At 52.3% G+C, this 22,966-nt stretch overlaps 1 protein-coding gene across 5 annotated transcripts in view; it reads left to right on the top strand.

Moving 5' to 3' along the window:
- The window catches only part of Acacb (acetyl-CoA carboxylase beta), a 212,411-nt gene that overhangs the window by 42,627 nt on the left and 146,818 nt on the right, over nucleotides 1–22,966 (top strand). For 4 of the 5 annotated variants that reach the window (XM_058585542.1, XM_046464308.2, XM_046464307.2 and 1 more), the window contains 13 exons: nucleotides 892–1,024; nucleotides 3,890–4,028; nucleotides 6,880–6,989; nucleotides 7,407–7,488; nucleotides 8,991–9,089; nucleotides 10,099–10,208; nucleotides 11,777–11,887; nucleotides 15,468–15,677; nucleotides 15,986–16,156; nucleotides 17,779–17,940; nucleotides 20,026–20,189; nucleotides 22,100–22,250; nucleotides 22,332–22,435. In XM_058585542.1, the coding sequence (XP_058441525.1) occupies nucleotides 892–1,024; nucleotides 3,890–4,028; nucleotides 6,880–6,989; nucleotides 7,407–7,488; nucleotides 8,991–9,089; nucleotides 10,099–10,208; nucleotides 11,777–11,887; nucleotides 15,468–15,677; nucleotides 15,986–16,156; nucleotides 17,779–17,940; nucleotides 20,026–20,189; nucleotides 22,100–22,250; nucleotides 22,332–22,435 (1,746 nt within the window). Of the gene's footprint in view, nucleotides 1–891; nucleotides 1,025–3,889; nucleotides 4,029–6,879; nucleotides 6,990–7,406; nucleotides 7,489–8,990; nucleotides 9,090–10,098; nucleotides 10,209–11,776; nucleotides 11,888–15,467; nucleotides 15,678–15,985; nucleotides 16,157–17,778; nucleotides 17,941–20,025; nucleotides 20,190–22,099; nucleotides 22,251–22,331; nucleotides 22,436–22,966 lie in introns of those variants that run through there. The other variant, XM_058585541.1, reaches the window with a different exon arrangement.

Below are 22,966 nucleotides of genomic sequence, written 5' to 3'. Positions count from 1 at the left end.
GTTCCCGTGAGATCGTTACCTAGTGCTGGCCTAGTTTGTGCACATACACCCTCTGACGTTTGCATGTAGCAGGACCGCCTAACTACACCCCTCTCCAAAGGCTTCCCCCTCATCAAGCAATGGGTGACTGAGGGCGCCTATTATTATATACTTTGCTAGTGTGAAGAGGTGGGAAGAATCCACAGTGATCTCTTCTGGTGTGAGAGCCTGGAGAGGCAAAGCAAAGGACCTCTATTTTGTTGTGATTTCAAAACATTGTTTTCAGTATTTTTTCCTTAAAATTTGAAATACGCATACAAAAAAATTCATGGATTTTATTTTTTTTTGTACCAGGGATTGAACCCAGGGGCACTTTACCACTAAGCTAAATTCCCAGCCCTTTTTATTTACTTTTTTTATTTCGAGACAGGGTCTCACTAAGTTGCTTAGGGCCTCGCTAAATTGCTGAGGCTGGCCTCAAACTTTGGATCCTCCTGCCTCAGCCTCCTGAGCCACTGAGATCACAGGCGTGCGCCCCTGGTGCCCAGCAAGTTCAAGGAAGATTTAACAAGCCTGAAATATTAGAACACAGGCCTTCCTCCCTGATCATAAAACACCCATCCCTGGTAGAGAGTCTTTTAGTATTTGAGTTCCTAAATTATAGTATGTCAACTAAAACTGAATTTGAGGCATGGCATGTCAAGGGGTTGGTCGCACCTTCAGTCGCTGATCTCCTGAGGTGGTGCTTCCTGCCCTTGCGCCTCCTGGTGAGTTACTTCAGGGTCTCAGGAGGTGACTGTGGGGTGGGGGCTCTGGTGCACCTGGTTTCCCTGTCGATGTGGGATTTACAGGTGCCGAGCTCCCACGCCCTCCCTGAGCCCGTCCCCTCCCTCGTGGCGTCTCCCTCCGCAGGCCGAGCATGTCGGGGCTGCACCTGGTAAAGAGGGGCCGGGAACACAAGAAGCTGGACGCGCACAGAGACTTCACCGTGGCTTCCCCGGCCGAGTTTGTCACACGCTTTGGTGGGGATCGGGTCATCGAGAAGGTACAGAGGGGTCCTGCGCTCTGGGTGGGGCTGAGTGGGGGTGGAGGGGGGAACCAGCCTTAGATTCCTCCCTGGTGCTGCGCAGAGGGGGCCAAGGGCCACCCCCTCGTGACAGTTGCTGGGTGCAGGGCGCTTGACTTCAGGAAGGCCCAGGGCCTGGTGCTGTTTGGTTACTGGACCAGGTGGACTCAGAGACCTAACGCTGGTCGTCCAGGGTCGGGTGGCTCAGGGGTGGCAGAGCCTGGGTTTAAACCCAGGCCCGGGTGGCTGCCAGGCCTCGTCCTCCTCCATTTCATCTGGGTGCCGTGTCTGCTGCAGCAGCAGCAGGTAACCATTTCTCGAGGGCCCACTTGGGGGCAGCTGCCTGTGACCTGCTCTATGACATCAGCCATCTCCGCAGCTTTATCAGCGGGTTTTATTTTTACAGATTTGGAAACTGAGGTCCAGAGAAGGGAAGTTGCCCGATGGTGGGGCTGGGATTTGGACCCCAGCTGTGGGACCCAGAGGTCCCCCTTGCCCTTGACCCATCCTAGTGAGTGCAGTGCTGATCCGTGGAGACCTCCTCGGGTTCCTGCCCCGCCCTGGCCAGTCTTGTGGTTGAGCTTCTCCCAGCCTGACCCAGACCCTGGGGCTTAGACTCCTGAGGAGGATCCAGAGCTGCATTTTGGTCACACTCACCAAGGGCTATTTTGCACCAGCCCAGCTGGGGGTGGGCATTGAGTTCTCAGAGGTCAGGAGGCCTCCTTTGCCCAGAGCTGTTGCACTTGGTGGCTTAGGATCTGACCTTGGCTCGAGGGAAAGTCACAGCCATGGGGATCACAGCAGCAAGTCCCCCTCCTCCACCGTCCCAAGTTGGCTACCAGAATGTGCTAGAACAAATGGGGCCACCCAGAACCCTTCTCTCTCTCGACCAAGTCTTGCTTTGGTGATAAGAATGAGAAAGAGGCCGTCCAGCCGGTTCATCATTCCTTCCTGAGAGGCATTTTTAAAAAATTGTTCTTATCAGTTATACGTGACAGTAGGATGTGTTTTGATATATTATACATATAAGGAGTATGACTTCCCATTCTGTGGTTGAATGTGATGTGAGTTGCACTGGTTGTGTATTCACATCGCACATAGGGAAGTGATGTCCGACTCATTCTACTATCTTTCCCACTCCCATCCCCCCTCCATTGCCTTTATTTCCCTTTGTCTAATCCAAAGTACATCTCATCTTTCCTACCACCCCCTTATTGTGATTAAGCATCTGCATATCACAGAGAACATTCGGCCTTTGGTTCTTTGGGACTGGCTGATTTCACTTAGCATGATAGTCTCCCGTTCCATCCATTTACTGGCAAAAACCATAATTTCATTCTTCTTTATGGCCGAGTAATATTCCATTGTGTATAAGTAGCATATTTTCTTTATCCATTTATCTGTTGAAGGGCACCTAGGTTGGTTCCAAAGCTTAGCTGTTGTGAATTGAGCTGCTGTAAACATTGATGTGGCCATCACTGTAGTATGCTGATTTTAAGTCCTTTGGGTATAAACTGAGGAGTGGGATAACTGAGTCATATGGTGGTTCCATTTCAAGTATTCTGAGGAATCTGCACACTGCTTTCCAGAGTGGTGGCACCAATTTGCAGTGTGGAGTGTACCTTCCCCCACAACCTCACCAGCATTTATTGTTCCTTGAATACATTTGTTGTATCCTTGATGATTGCCATTCTGACTGGAGCGAGATGGAATCTCAGTGCAGTTTTAATTTGCATTTGCCTAAGAAGTGTTTTTGACAGGGTAGAAAGAAACTGACCCTGAGACTGTTCTGGACTCTGGGGTCAAATTCTAGTGCAGCTGCCCACGGGATGTGAATTCTTTGGGATCAGTTTTCCTTCCCATAAAATAAAGGCAACCACATTCAGAATCCCTACCGAGACTTGCCTGGCAGGGCTTCAGGGAGATTGTACAGAGGTCGGGAGGATTTCCTTGACGAGATTGTTTGTAAGTCAGAACTTGAGGACAGACACCGAGTGTTCCCTCCCTCCCTCCCTTCCTCCCCCCTCCCTTCCTCCCCCCTCCCTTCCTCACTAGGGATTGAACCCAGAGGTATTCTACCTACCACTGAGCTCCGTCCCCAGAACTTTTTTCCTTCATTCTTGTTTTCTTTTGAGACAGGGTCTGGTTAGTTGTCCAGTCTGGCCCTGAACTTGCAATCACAGGCATGCGCCACCAACACCCAGGCTAATTTGTTTTGTGAAACAAGAAAACTGGGGTTTGGTTTTATTTGTGAAAGACCAGGCGGGGGGGGACAGCCAGCTGGTTTCCTGGTGGGTATGTAAAGCCCAGAGAGGGAGATCTACCTAAAGCCACACAATGAGTTCAGCACACACCGAGGAATCCACACCAGGACTCCTTCCTTGCCCTCTGCTGATCCTTCTTACCGAATCCCAGACCCTGGGCCTTTAGAATGCAGAGGCTGCTGGGGGGACAGCTCAGAGCTCAGGTGATTGCTGAGTGCCGCTCATGTGACCTTGGGAAGGTGCCATGACTCCTCTGAGTTTTGGTGTCTTTAACCCAAATAGGATAATGATGAAGCCTCTTCCAAGGGCAGCTGTGAGGATGAAGTGAGGTAGGCGAAATGCAGTTGCCTGTGGCTTGTCACCGCCAAACTCTCTCTCGGAGGGGTTCCCTCATCCGTGCCTTCCATTGTCCACACACTCGGCCGCAAGCAAACCTCGAGCGCCTTGCTCTGAGCGGCGACGTACCGTAGAAACCCAGAGAGACGCGAAGCGCTGCGGGCGCTGTGCGAGGCCGGCCTCGGTGGACGGCCTCCGCGGCGGGCAGACGCGCAGCTGGCTCCCTCCTGGTTGTGCCCTGCAGGTGCTCATTGCCAACAACGGGATCGCCGCGGTCAAGTGCATGCGCTCCATCCGCAGGTGGGCCTATGAGATGTTCCGCAACGAGCGAGCCATCCGGTTTGTGGTCATGGTGACCCCCGAGGACCTCAAGGCCAATGCAGGTGCCTGACCTTCACCTCTTGTCCATCATTCTCTGCGCATGCCTCCTCTCATGAGTCTGAATTTATTTGTCCCTCCTCCTTCCCTCCCTCCCTCCCTTCTTTCTTTCTTTCTTTCTTTTTTGGTACCAGGGATTGAACTCAGGGGCACTCACTCAATCACTGAGCCCCATCCCCAGCCCTATTTTGCATTTGATTTAGAGACAGGGTCTCACTGAGTTGCTTAGCACCTCGCTGTTGCTGAGGCTGGCTCTGAACTTGCCATCCTCCTGCCTCAGCCTCCCCAGCCGTTGGGATGACAGGCGTGGGCCACGGTGCCCAGCTGCTCCCTCTTTGTGTGGCACTGGGCTGGGGCTCACTGGTACTGCGCTTGTGAAGCACGAGTGAGGCACTGGGTTCCATCCTCAGCACCCCATAAAAATAAATAATAAGTTGGATGCGGTGGCACCCACCTGTAAGCCCAGTGGCTCAGGAGGCTGAGGCAGGAGGATCTTGAAACTTGCACACCCCCCCCCCCCCCCCAAACCTATCCCTTTCCAGACCTTTTTCACGGAGCAGCCAAAGTGCTGTTTTGAAAACCCTCTCAGGTCTTGTCCTGCCCCTTCTCCAACGGCTGCAGAGCCCGGTGCTATTCCCAGGCCAGCAAGCTCAGCGCTGTCCCCCGAGTCCTCCTGGAGCACAGGCCCTGGGCTCCACCCTGCAGGGACACGGCTTTGTCTGTTTCTCACAGCTCATTTTACAGATGAGTCATTTGGGGCTCTGGGACATAAATTTGTCACTTGCCCAGGGTCCCATGACCAGCATGTGACACAGGTGGGACTGGAAGTTCGGTGTGTCAGAGTTCAGAGCCCCCTATCCCCCGGGGGCCTCCATCATGCTAGACTATCATTCCAGACCCTCACCCTGGCAAGAAAGGCCACTCAGGCCCTGCTGGGCACCTGCCTTACCACCTGGTGCCCTCCCTCTCTGGGTCCCTGTCACACTGGCCTCTGGTGGCTCCTGGGCCACCCTGCACTTCCCTCCTGCCGAGTGCTGTCAAGGCTGGCCTCCGGTACCACCCCCCTTTGCCTGGAAGGCCCCTCCCCCACCTTCAGAGCTCCGTGTCCTCCTCTCTTCTCTGGGACAGTCTGGTGCGTTTCCTTCCTGGCACTGACTCCTGACTGCAGTTATTATCTCATTTTCTTGTTTATCTTCTCTAACATTAAAGAAAGACTGGCTGCCGACAAGGACCTTGTGACAGAGCCTAGGAGACCCTGGGACCTCCCCAGTGGCCCACATCGGAAGCAGGCGGGCTGGAGGACGGGGTGGCGCAGGTCTTTGAATGGAATGTAGCTTTCACAGTCCCAAACACTGCCCAGCCACCGTCCTCTCACCTCATTCTTTGCCCTCCTCCCTGAGTGACTTTTTAGGACATGTTCCTAGAGTGGAACTTCTAGCTTAAAGAGCATGAGTTTTAAATTTAATTATTTGGGACCAGATTGGACCCAGGAATGCTTCACCACTGAGCCGCATCCCTGTCCCTTTTATTTATTCATTTATTTTTGAGACAGGGTCTCACCAAGTTGCTTAGGGCCTCACTACGTTGCTGAGGCTGGCCTCAAACTTGCCTCAGCCTCCCAAGTTCCTGGAATCACAGGTGCGTGCCACCATACCTGGCATTTTAAATTTAATTTTATTTTCAGTGTGCTGCGGATCCAGGGCTCATGCATGCTAGGCAAGTGCCCAACCACCGAGTTCCTTCCCAGCCCCGAGCAGGAGTGTTTTAGCATCAAAACATCGTGTTGTATTCAGCCTTCAAAAGAAAGGAAATCTTGTCATATGTGGCAACGTGAATGGACCTTGAGGACATTATGCCAAGTGGAATAAACCAGTCCCCAAAAGACAAATACCGTATGAGTCCCCTTGTAAGAGGAGACTAGAGTAGTCAGATTCCTTGGGACAGCCTGCAGAACAGGGAGCGCCAGGGTCTTCAGGGAGGGGAAGGGTGTTTATGGTGAACAGTTTAGATCTGGAAGATGAGAAGGTTCTGAAGATTTGATTCACAGTGATGTGGAACACTACTGAACTGCATACCAAATGGATATGATGTTGAAGTTTACGTTTTACACACACACACACACACACACATTTTGTACTGGGGACTGAACCTAGGGGCACTTAACCATTGAGCCACATCCCCAGTCCTCTTTTTGTATTTTTTTTTTTTAAGAGAGATAGAGAGAGACAGAGAGAGAGAGAGAGAGAGAGAGAGAGAGAATTTTTTTTAATATGTATTTTTCAGTTTTCAGTGGACACAACATCTTTATTTTTTATTTTTATGTGGTGCTGAGGATCGAACCCAGCGCCCCGCGCATGCCAGGTGAGCGCGTTACCGCTGGAGCCACATCCCCAGCCCCTCTTTGTATTTTAAGACAGAGTCTCGCTGAGTTGCTTTAGGGCCTTGCTGAGTTGCTGAGGCTGGCTGTGAACTCACCATCCTCCTGCCTCAGCCTCCTGAGCCGTTGGGATCACAGGTGTGTGCCACAGCGCCCGGCAGTGTTGTATATTTCTTTACCATTAAAAGAAACCCATTGATTGTTTAATGGTAAAACAATATCAAGATAAACTTTATTTTTTTTAATCCCCCTGATCCCCCTACCTGGAGACAGCTTCCTGTGTCTTTGTCCTCATCTGGCCTTGTCCAGACGCACCTGTGCTCACATACTCACATCCCATCCCACTCTTCGAGTTCCCTGTTGGGCAGTGGCTGACACGACGCCTTCACGGATGTGTTCTCAGGGAGCAGATCGTAGCTGCCTCTTCTAGTTTCTGCAGTTGACTTGAGGACGTTGACCTCCCTCCTGTTCAATTCCAGAGTACATCAAGATGGCGGACCAGTACGTCCCCGTCCCCGGGGGGACCAACAACAACAACTACGCCAACGTGGAGCTGATCGTGGACATTGCCAAGAGAATCCCCGTGCAGGTAACTGGGCAGGTGCCTGGTGTGCCCAGGGCGGGTGATGCCCCTGAGCCCTGGGACAGGTGGGTGCTGCCGTTCAGAAGGGGCAGAGGCACTGGGTCCCCCAGGATGAAGGGCAGGGAAGAGGCTGATAGTGTGAGGGGCGGCGAGAGCTTTTTTTCTTTTCAGTACTGGGGTTTGAACTCAGGGGCACTCAACCACTGAGCCCCCCGCCCCCGGCCCCAGCCCTATTCTGTATTTTATTTAGAGACAGGGTCTCACTGAGTTGCTCAGTGCCTTGCTTTTGCTGAGGCTGGCTTTGAACTGGCGATCCTCCCGCCTCAGCCTCCCGAGCCACTGGGATGACAGGCGTGGGCCACTGTGCCCAGTCGGGAGGTGAGATCTTGAAGGAGGCTCTTTCACCTCTTTCCATGTTTGCAGGCCGTGTGGGCTGGCTGGGGCCACGCCTCCGAGAACCCCAAGCTTCCGGAGCTGCTGTGCAAGCACGGGATTGCTTTCCTAGGTAGAGTGTTTCCTCCAGCAGACGGCGGGGAATTGGGGCTCAGGTCCGTGCTCACCTGGGTCACAGCCTCTCTCTGGGGCTGCTCTGTGGGGCGAGGGTCACTGTGCCTCCCCATGTCACCTTTTCATTGTGAGGAGCAAAGGGGTCCAGGGTGGGAGGGCACACCCAGTGAATCCATTTGGTCACAGGACCTGGAGCTGTAGCCGTGGTTACCACAGTGGGAAGCTCTGGGGCCAGTGGAACCCCCCGCTAGGTTTCAGCCAAGTTCAGGTGTCTGATAGGTTGGGAGGTCCTGTTTCTGAAAGCGCCACATCTTTGTGCCGTGTCTCAGGTCTTTAGAGTGCCCTTGAGACCAGAGTCCCCCATCTGGTCTCATTAAGTCAAATGATCCTTGTTGCCTTATGGCATTTGTTGGCTTCTGGATTTTTTCTTGTGTGCATCTCTGTTAACTGTACATTTACATGCATCCTTCTATGCCTCTGGGGATTGGCTCCACAACCCCTGCAGATGCCCAGATCTGCACATGCTCAATGCCCTTCAATAAAATGCCATAGTATTTTCATACAACCTCCTGTATACTTTAAGTCATCTCTAGATTACTTATAATACCTAATACAACATCAATGCTATGTTATGCTGTATTATTTAAGGAATAATGACAGGAAAAAAGTCTGTATGTGTACATTCCCAGTGATTTGGGGGGGATTGGGGGAGGGAGGGTACCAGGGATTGAACTCAGGGGCACTCGACCACTGAGCCCCATCCCCAGCCCTATTTTGTATTTTATTTAGAGACGGGTCTCACTGAGTTGCTTAGTGCCTCACTTTTGCTGAGGCTGGCTTTGATCTCACAATCCTCCTGCCTCAGCCTCCTCTTTTATTTTGAGACAGGGTCTCACTAAGTTGCCTACGACTTTGCTGAGTTTTGGAGGGTGGCCTCAAACTTGTGATCCCCCTGCCTCAGTCTCCCCAGTCACTGGGATTACAGGTGTGACCCACCACACCCAGCCAGATGCCAGACACAACTGCTAAAATGTATTTTCCATTCTTGGTTAGTTGAGTCCTTGGATGCTGAAGGCCAGAGGGATGGAGATGGACTTGCAGAGCTGAGTCATTGTGACAGAGCCTAGCAGACCCACAAAACTGAAAATATTTCCTGTCCAGCTCTTTATAGAAAACACTTGCTACCCCACCCAGCTCTCCGAGGTGCTGGCTTGCTCCCTTGGTCCGGCTTTTGGCCGCCCCTCCACGTGAATCTCGTGTGAGCCACGTGGCTTGGTTGCCGCTCAGGTGTGTTCACAGTGCGCAGGTGTTGAAGGCCGGCCCAGGCAACAGCAGATAGATGCTCTTCCTCCCTGGCAGGAGGTCAGGCTCCTCTAGGGCTGGAAGCTGAGTGCTTCTCCCTGTCACCTTACTCCCCACCTGGTCCTGCCCCTGCCCCCTGCACTTGCTTCGGGGTCCCCTGACTGATGGGATTCTGCTCTCCTTCTTGCCCGTGCCCAGGCCCCCCCAGCGAGGCCATGTGGGCCTTGGGAGATAAGATCGCTTCCACCATCGTGGCCCAGACCCTCCAGATCCCAACCCTGCCCTGGAGCGGAAGCGGTAAGGGACCCATGGGGGGAGCTTCTTGACTCAGCCTTGCTGCTGTGAGCAGTCCCCGTGAGAGGAGTGTGCTTTTAAAAATTCTTTTGTTTAAAAAAAGTATTAAACCTTATGCAGGTGGTTTGACTTCATTGTAGCCAACTTCAAAAATGTGAGACGTCCACAAAAGAAACAGAAATCCTCCATAATCCTATGATCTCTTGTTGGACATTTATCGAATTGAAGATGTCTCCTTTTTCAGGCTTTTTAAATGAACTTAGCCTTTAAAAAACCAATCTTATATTTCCTAGTTTTGTGACTTATTTTTTTCTCCTGATAAGTATCTATGTTAGCAAATACACTTTACACCATTTAAAATGTCTGCATGGGATTATCCTATGGATATGCTATGATTTCCTTAATAATCCTTTGTAGTTATACAATCTGGGTTATTTCCTAATTAGTTTTCTGGTTTAAAAAAATAGTCAAAGAAATGGAGCTTTGATAATCGCTAAGCTTACAGGTGCTTTCTAATCAAAATCTTCCTAGGATAAATTCCTAAGGTGGATTTCTAGAACAAGTTAAAAAATAGACAGGAAAACGTCTCAGGAGTTTCCTGTTCAAGTTGATATTTTCCTCCAAGACTTGAAAAATTCCCAATTTGGAAACTTTGGTTTTGTTTGTTCAGTCTTCACATGGGAAATAATGATTCCCATATAAATGACTCTCCAGGGGAGAATTGGGGTTGTTTTTGGATTCAGGCTCATGTGGTTGCTCAGGTAGATGCAATTTTTTTGGAGGGGATGTGGAGCTGGGTGCTGGAGTTGAACCCAGGGCTCCAGCCCAGGCCACACCTCCAGCCCCTCTATGGGAGTTTCTCAAGCCTCATCTCCTACTGAGGGTTCAGAGAAGCCCCGCTGTGGGACAGTGTGTGTCTTTTGGTCCAGAGCAGCTTTGCTGAGCCCCATGGTTTCCGGGTCATGTGATTCTCCCATCCTGGGAGCCTTCAGCCCTGTCTGTGACTCTCCAGGCCTGACGGTGGAGTGGGCAGAGGACGACTGGCAGCAGGGGAGGCCAGTCAGCGTCCCTGAGGACGTGTACAACCAGGGCTGCGTGAGGGACGTCGACGAGGGCCTGGAGGTGAGCTGGGGGGGCGCCCTTCCTCCTCCCCCTCCTCCTCCTGCTCCTCCTCCCATCCCCCTCCCCCTCCTCCTCCTGCTCCTCCTCCCCTCCCCCTTCTGCTCCCCCTCCCCTCCCCTCCCCCTCCTCCTCCTGCTCCTCCCCCCTCCTGCTCCTCCTCCCCCCTCCCCCTCCTCCTCCTGCTCCTCCTCCCCTCCCCCTCCCCCTCCTCCTCCTGCTCCTCCTCCCCTCCCCCTCCCCCTCCTCCTCCTGCTCCTCCTCCCCTCCCCCTCCCCCTCCTCCTCCTGCTCCCCCTCCCCTCCCCCTCCCCTCCTCCTCCTGCTCCTCCCCCCTCCCCCTCCTCCTCCTGCTCCTCCTCCCCCCTCCCCCTCCTCCTCCTGCTCCTCCTCCCCTCCCCCTCCCCTTCCTCCTCCTGCTCCTCCTCCCCTCCCCCCTCCTGCTCCTCCTCCCCTCCCCCTCCTCCTCCTGCTCCTCCCCTCCCCCTCCCCCTCCTCCTCCTGCTCCCCCTCCCCTCCCCCTCCTCCTCCTGCTCCCCCTCCCCTCCCCCTCCCCCCTCCTCCTGCTCCCCCTCCCCTCCCCCTCCCCCTCCTCCTCCTGCTCCTCCTCCCCTCCCCCTCCCCCTCCCCCTCCTCCTCCTGCTCCTCCTCCCCTCCCCCTCCCCCTCCTCCTCCTGCTCCCCCCCCCCTCCCCCTCCCCTCCTCCTCCTGCTCCTCCCCCCTCCCCCTCCTCCTCCTGCTCCTCCCCCCTCCCCCTCCTCCTCCTGCTCCTCCTCCCCCCTCCTCCTGCTCCTCCTCCCCTCCCCCTCCCCTTCCTCCTCCTGCTCCTCCCCCCCTCCCCCTCCTCCTCCTGCTCCTCCTCCCCCCTCCCCCTCCTCCTCCTGCTCCTCCTCCCCTCCCCTCCCCCTCCTCCTCCTGCTCCTCCTCCCCTCCCCCTCCTCCTCCTGCTCCTCCTCCCCTCCCCCTCCCCCTCCCCCTCCTGCTCCCCCTCCCCTCCCCCTCCTCCTCCTGCTCCCCCTCCCCTCCCCCCTCCCCCCTCCTCCTGCTCCCCCTCCCCTCCCCCTCCTCCTCCTGCTCCTCCTCCCCTCCCCCTCCCCCTCCTGCTCCCCCTCCCCTCCCCCTCCCCCTCCTCCTCCTGCTCCTCCCCCCCCTCCTGCTCCTCCTCCCCCCTCCCCCTCCTCCTCCTGCTCCCCCTCCCCCTCCCCTCCCCCTCCCCCTCCTCCTCCTGCTCCTCCTCCCCCTCCCCCTCCTCCTCCTGCTCCTCCTCCCCCCCCCCTCCCCCCCTCCTCCTCCTGCTCCTCCCCCTCCCCCTCCTCCTCCTGCTCCTCCTCCCCTCCCCCTCCTCCTCCTGCTCCTCCTCCCCTCCCCCTCCCCCTCCTCCTCCCCTCCCCCTCCCCCTCCCCCTCCTCCTCCTCCTCCCCTCCCCCTCCCCCTCCTCCTCCTGCTCCCCCTCCCCCCCCCCCTCCCCCTCCTGCTCCCCCTCCCCCTCCCCCTCCCCCTCCCCCTCCTGCGCCCCGCCAGCTGCCCCCACTCTAAGGAGGTCTGTTTGGTCTGTTTGTCCTTTTCTCCCAGGCAGCAGAAAAAATTGGTTTTCCAGTGATGATCAAAGCTTCTGAAGGTGGTGGAGGGAAAGGGATCCGGAAGGCGGAGAGTGCGGAAGACTTTCCCATGCTCTTCAGACAGGTGACAGCGGGTGTCTTTGGGGTCTTTCCCTCCAGCTTACTCCTGTTGGCATGAGTCTTCACCACCGGGAAGCCACGTGCAGGAGTCGTGTCCTGGGTGTGTTGTATGTGCCCTCTCTACGTAATCCCGCAGTGCTCGGGCTTGACGGGGACCCTGCATGTGGTGGGCAGGGGCTCTAACCACTGAGCCACATCCCCATCCAGGTTGTGTTGTGAAGCAGGAGCATACCTCGGTCTGGGTGGACCTTCACACCTTCTCCTTAGAGGGTGGGAGTGTATGAATTCAAGAATTTCAGAGATGCTGAGTCAAATATCTGTTAGTAACTAACTGTTTGCCTCTTGAGAGGCAGAATGTTATGTAAATTTTAGGAATATTGGAATTTTTAACATTTCTATATGATCAATTTCAGTTGTGAGAACTGTCTATTTTTTTACTTGAAGCTAATTTTCTTCTTTAAAACAGTATGCATGTTACTAGCAATGTCTTAAAAACAATTATACTGGGGTCTAATGCTCCCATGCCTAGGCATGTAATAAATTTTGTGTGTTTTATTCCTTATAAAAAGAAAAATTATACTGGCCATTCTCCCATTCTTAAAACTATTTAAACATTTCTAGGTTTTCTTCTAGACTTGTTCACGTGTACATTTGTTAAAGTTATATTGGCCCATACAAAATTTTCTTCTCCATAAAAAAGTTTCTAAATGATAGATCTTGAACATTTTCACCATGTTGTTCCAATCCTCAGTTACTTTTATGATGATACATATTCCACATGCCATTGTAAAAAAAACTTATGAAAGTATTTCTTCTCTGCTAAATGTTTAGCTTAATTCCAATAACCTTGTTATGAATAACCTATTGTGTTCTGTAGAATTGTCTTATTCTGTTTTCTGTTGCTATAACTGGGTGTTGCTAACCGGTATTGCTCTAAAGAAAAGAGGTATCTATTTCAGGTCACAATGGTCTGAGGCTGAGGGGCTGCATCATATGATGGCTTTCTTACTGGCATAGTCTCAAGGTGCCTCAGGGTATCACATGGGTGTAGACAAGGGAGTGAGTGTGTGTGTGTGTGTGTGTGTATGTGTATGTACATGTGCACATGTCTCCTTGGGTCTCTTTCTTCTTATAAGGCCACCAGCGTTTGATCATGGGGCCCTCACTCTGATGATCTTATATAATTATAACCACCTCCCAAAGGCCTCCCCTCCAGACACCATAGTCCGGTTACTCCTCTTAAGCTCACAATGGGAGTTAGACTCCTGTCTGAATTTCAGAAGGGACAAGCCATATTCAAAACATAGCAAGTATCACGAGCATCACTAGGGCTGAGGATGTAGCTCAGTGGGAGCGTGCTAGCATGTGTGAGGCCCTGGATTCGATCCTCAGCACTGTATATAAATAAATAAAATAAAGGTATTGTGTCCATCTATATAACTAAAAGCATATACTTAAAAAAAACAACAACTCCATATTATTTAATACTATAAATAATGCTTAGCTATTTTCCTCTTCTGAGTTCTTTTCTTAGAGAAAGTCCTAGGGAGACAGACTGAGCTAAGTTGCGTGCCCTTGGTCCATATCAAGAAATTGCTTACTAGGCAGGTTTCACCAGTGCCATTGCTCATGGCAAATTGTGTCACATAAAGAATGTAGTGGCTTTGCTACCTGGTTATCTTGTGAGGTGTACAGGGTTTTTGGTGGGACTCGGAGGCAAAGGATTTAGATTTGTAGGAAAGTTTCAGCAGCAGGACAGAGATCCCTGCTCCCCCTCCCCTACTGGCCCACTCTTGACTACTGCCCCATCTGTCAAAGCTAAGAGATGAACCTAGAGGACTGTTTCTGTTAATCCATTATGTCCCAGCGTCCCCTATGTAGGATGCCTATAAAACCTTAAATGGGCCAAGTTTGGTGGCACACGCCTGTCATCCCAGGAGGCTGAGGCAGGAGGATCTCGAGTTCAAAGCCAGCCTCAGCAACTTAGCAGGACCCAGTCTCTAAATAAAATATAAAAAAGGGCTGGGGATGTGGCTCAGTGTCCCTGGGTTCAATCCCCTGGTACCAAAACAAAAACCGTCAGTGGAGCTCAACTTATATCACATATGGTACATAATGGGTTTTAAGTTGGTTGCAGACTTGATTTGCATTTCAGGAATTTCCCCAGGAATGTCCTTTTCCTGCTACAGGATCCGGTCTTGGATACCATGTTGCATTAGATATCATAGAGATTTCAAAATCTCTTTTTCTTTTTAGTTTTTAAAACAGAGACAGTTTTTAGAGTCACCATAAAATAGATCAGCAAGTAGAGAGTGCCTGTGTGCCCCCACCGTCACACACCCAAGCCTCCCCCAGACTCTTGAGGGCATTAGGGAAGGTCCTTAATGTAAGAAGTCACACAAGTGAGGGACGTGGCAAGAACGGAAAAGTCCCTTGCAGGATCACCTCCCAGCCCCGTCTCCTTGCTCAGATGACTGCCGGCTGCAGCTGGTCTCTTTCCAGCACGAGCTCTGTCTGGACTGTGACCTAGACGTTTGCACAGTTTAGTTTATCATTTTACGTACAGGTGGGACCATCCCATAGATGACTGCAACTTGCTTCCCCCCCTTTATTTTCACATCATCTTCTTTTCTCTCCTTCCACTTGTTTTCTTGGTGCATTAGAGTCGTACATACTGATGGGATTTGCTGTCACACCTGTAGGTGACATGCCTACAGGGGACCATCTTTTAGCCATGAAAAGCATGGAGTAAGTCTGTCCAGAGTTCCGCAGGGACAGCCAGCTGAGGAGCACGTGGAATCTGGGGTAAAGGCATATGGGAGTGTTTTGTCCTGTTTTTTGTTAAAAGAAATATTCTGTTTATGTGTTACTGCAGGTGTAGAAGAAAACCAGTTTGTACACCAAACTTTCCCCCCACATTTCTTTTTTTAGGGGGGTACTGGGGATCGAACTCAAGGGCACTCAACCACTGAGCCGCATCCCCAGCCCCATTTTGTATTTCGCTTAAAGACAAGGCCTCACTGAGGTTCTTAGCTCCTCGTTTTTGCTGAGTCTGGCTCTGAACTTGCAATCTTCCTGCCTCAACCTCCCAAGCTGCTGGGATGACTGGCGTGTGCTACCGTACCTGGCTTTTCCCCCCATTGTGAGATATAATTGCCAAGTAAAAATGGATATATTTAAGGCATGCAACTTGAGGTTCTTATTATATGTATGTGTATGTGGTGGAATGATCTATTGCTTCATGTGGTGAACATTTTTGTGTGTGTTCGATAAGAATTCTTGCGATTTCTCTTTGTAGACTTCAAGCATACGACAAATTATTATTAACTATCGACACCATGGTATAGATCCAAGAAACCAGATTCAGTGTATTATATTTAGAGATGAGATTTGGGGGGGAAATTTCAACATTTTCACAATGTGAGAATGTGAGAGAGAAAACAAAATTTAAAAAATCAGCAGATCCATGGGGGAGTCCCCTAAATGCGTCATTTGCAGTTGTCAGATGAGTTCTTCTGGGAACTTCTAGAAGCTTCCAGAGCTGCTTTCCCCATGAAGAGTGGCTGGCTCTGCTTCCCCCACAGGTGCAGAGTGAGCTCCCGGGCTCACCCATCTTTCTCATGAAGCTGGCCCAGCATGCCCGGCACCTGGAGGTCCAGGTCCTCGCCGACCAATACGGGAATGCGGTGTCGCTGTTTGGGCGGGACTGCTCCATCCAGCGGCGGCATCAGAAGATCATCGAGGAGGCTCCGGCCACCATTGCCACGCCGGCCCTGTTAGAGTTCATGGAGCAGGTGTGTTTGACACAGTGGGGCTTCTGTGTGCGCATGCGCGTGTGCGCTGCCCAGAGCTCCATCCCAGCTCAGAGTGGCCCAGGACCTTCTGTAGCCACGTGGCTGGAGAGTGGGGCATGCGCCCGAGAAGAGGAGGGGGAGGCCCGTTTCAGGGCCGATTGCATCTCCTGGGTGTTTTGGATCAGGTCATCTCTGAGGTCCCCAAATATTTCCCAGGTCACAGGTCCTCGGCCTGCCCTGGGTGAGGGAGCTGTTGCCATTTACAGCTATTCGAGAGGATCCCCGGGTCCTGCTCTGTTTCTTTGCAGTGCGCCGTCCGCCTGGCCAAGACCGTGGGCTACGTGAGCGCGGGGACAGTCGAGTACCTCTACAGCCAGGACGGCAGCTTCCACTTCCTGGAGCTGAACCCGCGCCTGCAGGTGGAGCATCCCTGCACAGAGATGATCGCCGACGTCAACCTGCCCGCCGCCCAGCTGCAGGTGAGCCCGGCCTTCCTCCCTGGGGGGCCCTGTCCCTCCCACGAGTCCTTCCCGCCCTCTCTCAACTGCCTGTCCCCTGCGGAATGGCCGTTTTGATGTGTGAGTAGCATTTGGAGCTATGACAACCGAGAACCTTCTGGAAAGTGATTTGTCCCCTTTGTCCAGCCAAGAGCCCTTGAAGACATGTGTGAAGGCTGTGGACTTGGTCCCGGGGAGAAGGCATTTCATGCATTTTCAGAGCCAAATACCCTTTTATCCACCCAGAGAGGTGTTCTCAACACCCGCCCCCCATTATCATCCTCTCTGAGGAGATTTTACAGACTTTTTTCCTAATCCCTTTCCTTTGTCACCCCAGATACACTTTCTATCTCTTTGGGGACTCTAGATAGATCTGTGCTTTACATATAAAAAGAGTATTTTCCACTCCCTTGGGGACAGTGTGACACCTGTTGACAACACGTGACCCACAGTGAAGGACTCTGCATTAACTGAAATTCCCCATTTTTTTTTTTAATGAATGTCACCTTCCCTCTCTCTCTTCTTTCAATCACCAGATTTTTTTTAAAAAAATCATTTTGTTTACATTTTTTTTTTTAGTTTAAACAATTGCAGGAGAGTTGGGAGATTGATATAATGAGCTGCAGCCACCAATTGTCACTCGCGCTCCCCCCTCTCCACTTGTCTGCCTATGGGATTATCTTGGGGGAGTCCACCTTTTGAGACAAGGTTGTACTGAACCTTTGTGGCAGGCGGCCCCTAAAAGCATCAGTATAAAGTCCCCCAAACAAGGGTATTCTAGCTCAGGGCCACAATAGAGTGACAACCCTTGGGAAGTAGGGCTGTCAAGCAACATATTTATTTAATCGACTGTCTACCTTGAAAATACCTCCCCTGTCCCACTGATGTCTCTTTAGGGCTGTTTTGTTTGTTTGATTCATTTATTTTGGCGTGGAGGATTGAGCCCAGGGGTGCTCTACCCCTGAGCCGCATCCCCAGCCCCCTTTATTTAGAGACAGGGTCTCGCTGAGTTGCTTAGGGCCTCGCTAAGTTGCTGAGACTGGCCTTGAACTTGCTATCGTCCTGCCTCAGCCCCTGAGAGGCTGGGATCACAGGCGAACACCACCTCAGCCCGCAGCACTGGCCTTTTGAGGCCATCAGGTGGAAGGTCTGGGTCATCTGATTGTGTCAGGTTCACACTGAGCGTGTTGGCAGAATATCATGGAGGTGATTTTGTGATCTGACACATCCCACCAAGAGGCCCCGTGTTGGATGTGATTGTGTGGTCAAGCTGGGGTCTCTGTTTTGTGTATTTTTCCTGCCAAAATTCCCGGTGCCCTTCACTAAACCTCTGTTTAACTTTCTGGCCAATAGGGTCCCCTCTGTCCTTCCACCCTGTACTTCTCCCGGGTCTCTGGATGTGGTTTCTCTCCATAACGGTACCTTTGCCCCCGGGAGCCAAGTCTGGCCTCCTGGCCCTCTTCTTTCTTTGCCGCCCTGTAGCAGTGTCATGGGGCTAGTCTGGCTCAGCCTGTGACAGTCCTCCATTGCACCCCCCTGTGCTCACCCTGGTGGGGCCAGCATCACAGAGGGACTGACCCCGTGGGATGGGTTTTCGGTTTTAGATCGCCATGGGTGTGCCACTGCACCGGCTGAAGGACATCCGGCTTCTGTATGGAGAGTCGCCGTGGGGCGTGACACCCATATCTTTTGACACCCCTTCAAACCCTCCCCTGCCTCGAGGCCACGTCATTGCAGCCAGAATCACCAGCGAAAACCCGGATGAGGCAAGTGCCGGGGACCCTGTGTCTCCTCCATCTCAAATGCCCCAGCATGGAGCTGACCCTGGAAGTCGGCCTCCTTCAGGTCCCTGTGGTCCAGCTCCTCAGCTTATAGACAAGGAAACATCTGGAAGGGACATTCCATGGTTTATCAGCTCATGGGACACATAGTGTGTATGGCAGTGGTCTAGCCACTCATGTGACATTATTGCAACCTCTGGGTGTTACTTGTGCAACAGCTGGACAGGTTGGGGTGACCTACCCTTGCTACTCCTGGACCTCTGAAGGCCAGGCTGAGCCCCGACTTGCAAGGTGGTATCCATCTCTGGGATAAACAGTTGGTTTTAGAGCCAGGGCCTTTGATTTCTGGCCCCAGGCACTTTTTGCTGTAATATAGCATCTGTCCCCTTATTGTCCTTACCTGGGTCTTGGAAAAGGAACCGACTGGCTTCTATCACAGTACACCTGATTACTGATTATCAAAGGATTCGTGAACCTACGTTTTAAACTTGTGTATTTGTTTTATTATTTATTTATTTATTGGTACTGGGAATTGAACCCAGCATGCTTAACCCCCAAGCCACCTCCCCAGCCCTTTTTATTTTTTAAAATTTAGAGACAGGGTCTCACTAAGTTGCTTAGAGCCTTGCTAAGTTGCTGAGGTTGGCTTTGAACTCTTGAACCTCCTGCCTCAGCCTCCCAGGTCCCTGGGATCACAGGCGTGCACCATCAGGCCTGGATGTTTTACTTTGTTTTTTGAACTAAGTATACTTTTTAACTGATAAATGAAGACATAAACATTGTACATGTGAATGAGGTAACGTGACGTTTTGAGTCAGGTACGCATTGGGTAGTGATTAAATCTTTATATTCAAGAAATTTGGGTTAAGAGGGAGTCCCCAACCCCTTGATTTAGGTTTTTTTTTGTGTATGTGTGGTACTGGGGATTGAATCCAGGAGTGCTCTTCCACTGAGCTAATCCTGAGCTCCTTCTTTAGTTTTATTTTGAGGCAGGTTCTTGCTAAGTCGCGGAGGCTGGCTTTGAACTTGGAATCCTCCTGCCTCGGCCTGCCAAGTGCTGGGTTCCAGGTGTGCACCATATGCCCAGCTTGGTTGAAGAATGTTGGGCTCTGGTAGCTGTGTTTGTTGGGGATTTTTGGCTGCAAACCAAACACCAGCTCTGGCAGACACGCAAACAGGAATTTTTCAGAGGGACAGTGGCTTGCTCACAGGACCCTGGAAGGACAGAGAATCAGGTTGAAAATAACCCACCCTGGAGCTCTCCACTCCCACCCACTCCGATACTCCACCAAACACTTGTGTTGTTACTTAATTCATGAATCCTAACCCTAGTGGAGGGCTCCGAGTCCATCCACCCTTACCACCTTCAGAAAGGGAATCTGCCGTGTGTGAGCGGCCACGGGCCCTGATGGGCTGGGGATTAAATATTCTGGGCAAGTCTCTGCCACTGAGCTGTACCCTTAGCCTCCACTCTACAATTGTATTTAAAATTTTTGTTTGTTTGTTTTGATACTGTGGATTGAACCCAGGGGGCACTTTACTATTGAGCTACATCCCCAGCCTTATTTTTTTGTTGTTGGTTTTTTAAAAGTTTGAGACAGGATCTTACTATGTTGCTGAAGGCCTCACTGAATTGCTGAGGCTGGCCTCAAACTTTCAATTCTCCCGTCTCAGCCTCCCAAATTGCTGGGATTACAGGCGTGCACCACCATGCCTGGCTTATTTAAAATTGATATTATAGAAAATGTCCAATGTATAAAACCAGAATGCACCTCCACCCAGTCCAGCCTGATCCATGTTCACCCATGTGACGCTGGCATCTCCCCTGTCCCAACTTGGTGGTGGTGGTTTCAGAGATTTTTTTAAAGGAAGAATTACATCGAGGTGCTCACACAGATACACCCGTGGATCGATCTAACCACACTGTGGCAGGAGCTATAAGTATTTGCTGATCCCCATAAGTTTTTGCCTGTGGTCAGGGCTCTTGGATCTTTCTAGAACTGAATTCTGATGAGCACATACCTGGAGTAATGCCTTCTCATACCTTGCTCTTTCCTGTCTGGGCTCCAGGGGTTTAAGCCGAGCTCTGGGACTGTCCAGGAACTGAATTTCCGCAGCAGCAAGAACGTGTGGGGTTACTTCAGTGTGGCTGCCACGGGAGGCCTGCACGAGTTTGCTGATTCCCAGTTTGGCCACTGCTTCTCCTGGGGCGAGAACCGGGAAGAGGCCATTTCGTCAGTATCGCCTCCCTCCTTCCCTCCCTCCCTCCTTGCTCTCCTCCTCTGGCCCCTTCTTCCCTGTGCCCTCCCTCCTTCCCCTCCCCTCCCTCCTTCCTCTCCTCCTCTGGCCCCGCCTTCCCTGCACCCTCCCCTTCCACCCTCCCTCCTTTAAGAACCAGAAGTTCCCCTGCATATCCATCAGATGTTTTTTTTTAAATTTGTTCTTTTAGTTGGACATGACAGTAGAGTGTGTTTTGACATATTATTACGTACATGGAGTCTAACTTCCCATTCCTGTGGCTGTGCATGATGTGGAGTTTCACTGGTCATGAATTCATTATGAACATAGGAAAGTTCTGTCCGGTTCACTCTACTGTCTTTCCTATTCCATCCCCCTCCCTTCATTCCCTTTTGTCTAATCCAGGGAAATTCTGTCCCCCCACCTCCCGCCATCTGACCCAGGACCCTCTCCAACTCCTGTTCGAATCCGCACATCAGGGAGAACATTTGGCTTTTGGTGTTTGGGGATTAAGCCATTAGATCTTGGGCTTCTAAGGGGTCTCACTTGAGGGAGACCCAAAGGATGCTTCAAGGTGATGCCGAGAATTTAAAAGGGGCCGAGTGGGGCAGCTGAATTAAAGGGCAGAGGTCCCTTGAAACCCAGCTCGTAAAGAGTCCCCTCATTGGCTGTATTCACTGCTCGGACTAAATTCTCGGGGTGGGGGTGGTGGTGGTGTGGGGTGGGGATTCTGCTGGGTGCCGGTCACCACTCTGAGGCCTGTGACTGCAGGCCTGGGTTCCGGGCGTTGGCGGTCTCCGTGACCAGGCCTCCTTGGCAGCTTAGAGTAGTTCATTTTCATTATGCTCAATGGACATGGCGATCTTGAGGTTCAGCAAGGACTGTTTGCCGCAAATAAGGCTCACAGGAGGGGGTGGGAGGCGGCTGAGCGCCAGCCCCTGGGATGGAACGGCTTGACCCAGCATGGCCGTCAGTGCCCCCGACTCCAACAGCTTTCCTCATGGCTGACAGAGGCCGCCTGGGGGCTCCGTTGTCTTGGTTTCTCTGGACGTGGGCCCTCTGAAGTGGGTATGCCCCCAGCTAGCTGGGGCCAGTCAGTGGCCTTGGAGGCTGGTGGCTTCATCTTCAGTTCGGACCACACCTGACATCCTGTGGCCCTGTTTGACCTCTCTGTCTCCATTCTCCCCTCCTCCTCCCATGCCTGCTGACGGCTGGGGACACTGCCTGAGGGAAGCTCCCTTTCCTGGAAGAGAGGGGTTCAGTCCCTGGCCTTCCCCTTCTGTCCTCCAGACAGGCTGTGGTCCCCCAGGGAGTGGGGGTCCCCACCCTGTGATCTGTGCCCTTTGCAGTTGGAGGCTGGGTTTGGGGGAGGGAGCCACAGAGCCTGCTGGGCCCTGAGTCCGGGTAACTGCCATCATGGGCAGGTGGTCCTCAAGCACAGCTGGGGGGGTAACAGTGGCCCTCCAGAGGGCGGCTCCAGCTCTGGGACCAGGAGGAGACTTGAATAGGTCAAGGGGGAGACGGCTCGGTGATGAGCAGAGAGGCCGGCCCTTCCTCTCTCAATCATTAATTACTCTTGTAGTTGATATAATTACAATGATATTTAATCATGTTCACAGATTAACGACTGTGCACTCTGCACAGGGTGTGTCATTTTAATCCTCAAACACCCGCATGATGTCAGGGTTATTCCCCCATTTTACAGATGAGGTAACTGAGGGCCAGAGAGGTTAGGTCACTTGCCCGAGGTCACTCAGGCCATGAGGATGCTGAGGCTGACACTCTGGCCATCTGACCCAGGACCCCCTCCAACTCCTGGTGGCTCTGGCACTCTGGGAACCCATCATGAGGCGTCCCAAGGACTCTGTCTGAATTCATCAACCACTCATGTGCTTTTCCCCTCCAGGAACATGGTGGTGGCTTTGAAGGAACTGTCCATCCGGGGGGACTTCAGGACCACCGTGGAATACCTCATTAACCTCTTGGAGACTGAGAGCTTCCAGAACAACGACATAGACACTGGGTGGTTGGACCACCTTATTGCTGAGAAAGTGCAGGTAGAGGTCTGCCCATGTCTGCCCTCCAGGTGCCTGGGACTGCAACGCCCGGCAGACACTGAGACAGGGAGTCTTTCCTAGGCGGAGAAGCCGGACGTCATGCTCGGGGTGGTGTGTGGGGCCTTGAACGTGGCTGATGCGATGTTCAGAACCTGCATGACGGATTTCCTGCACTCCCTGGAAAGGTAGGGTGTGCCATCCATCCCTTTCCTCTTGTGAGGTATGTTGGTGGCCCGAAAGGCGAGACGGGCTTGGGGTGGCCAACTGGTTACCAGGTAGCGGTGAGCCCTTTCTACCTGCTTACCTTCATGAAATTCCTCAGATAAACCTGGGCTGCCTCTGGGTATGATGTCACACGCCTGTCATCCAGTGCCTTGGGAGGCTGCGGCAGGAGGATCTGGAGTTCACAGCCAGCCTCAGCAACTAAGTGAGGCCCTAAGCAACTCAGTGAGACCCTGTCTGCCGGGTTTCTGTTCTCGCGACTAAAAGGCTCAGGGGTCACTCTAGTTAAACTGTGCTAACTGGGCTGCACGAAATAACCACACAAGAGACACAAATACCTTTTTCTTTGGGGTTGCTGTGACGGCTCCTCTGACCTTAAGGGTCCGCAGAAAGAGAGAGAGAGAGTACGCGCTGACCCCTTTTATTGAGGAGAAGCTATTCAAATGAGGCAAGGGGTCAGGTTTCAGGGGGCTGAGTCTATCTTCATGATGTCC

Source organism: Marmota monax, unplaced genomic scaffold (genome assembly GCF_021218885.2).
Source record: "Marmota monax isolate L192 unplaced genomic scaffold, Marmota_monax_Labrador192_F-V1.1 WCK01_AAM20220418_F8-fsc00269, whole genome shotgun sequence".
In the NCBI taxonomy this organism is placed as follows: domain Eukaryota; kingdom Metazoa; phylum Chordata; class Mammalia; order Rodentia; family Sciuridae; genus Marmota; species Marmota monax.
This window is presented reverse-complemented; position numbering and strand designations above follow the sequence as displayed.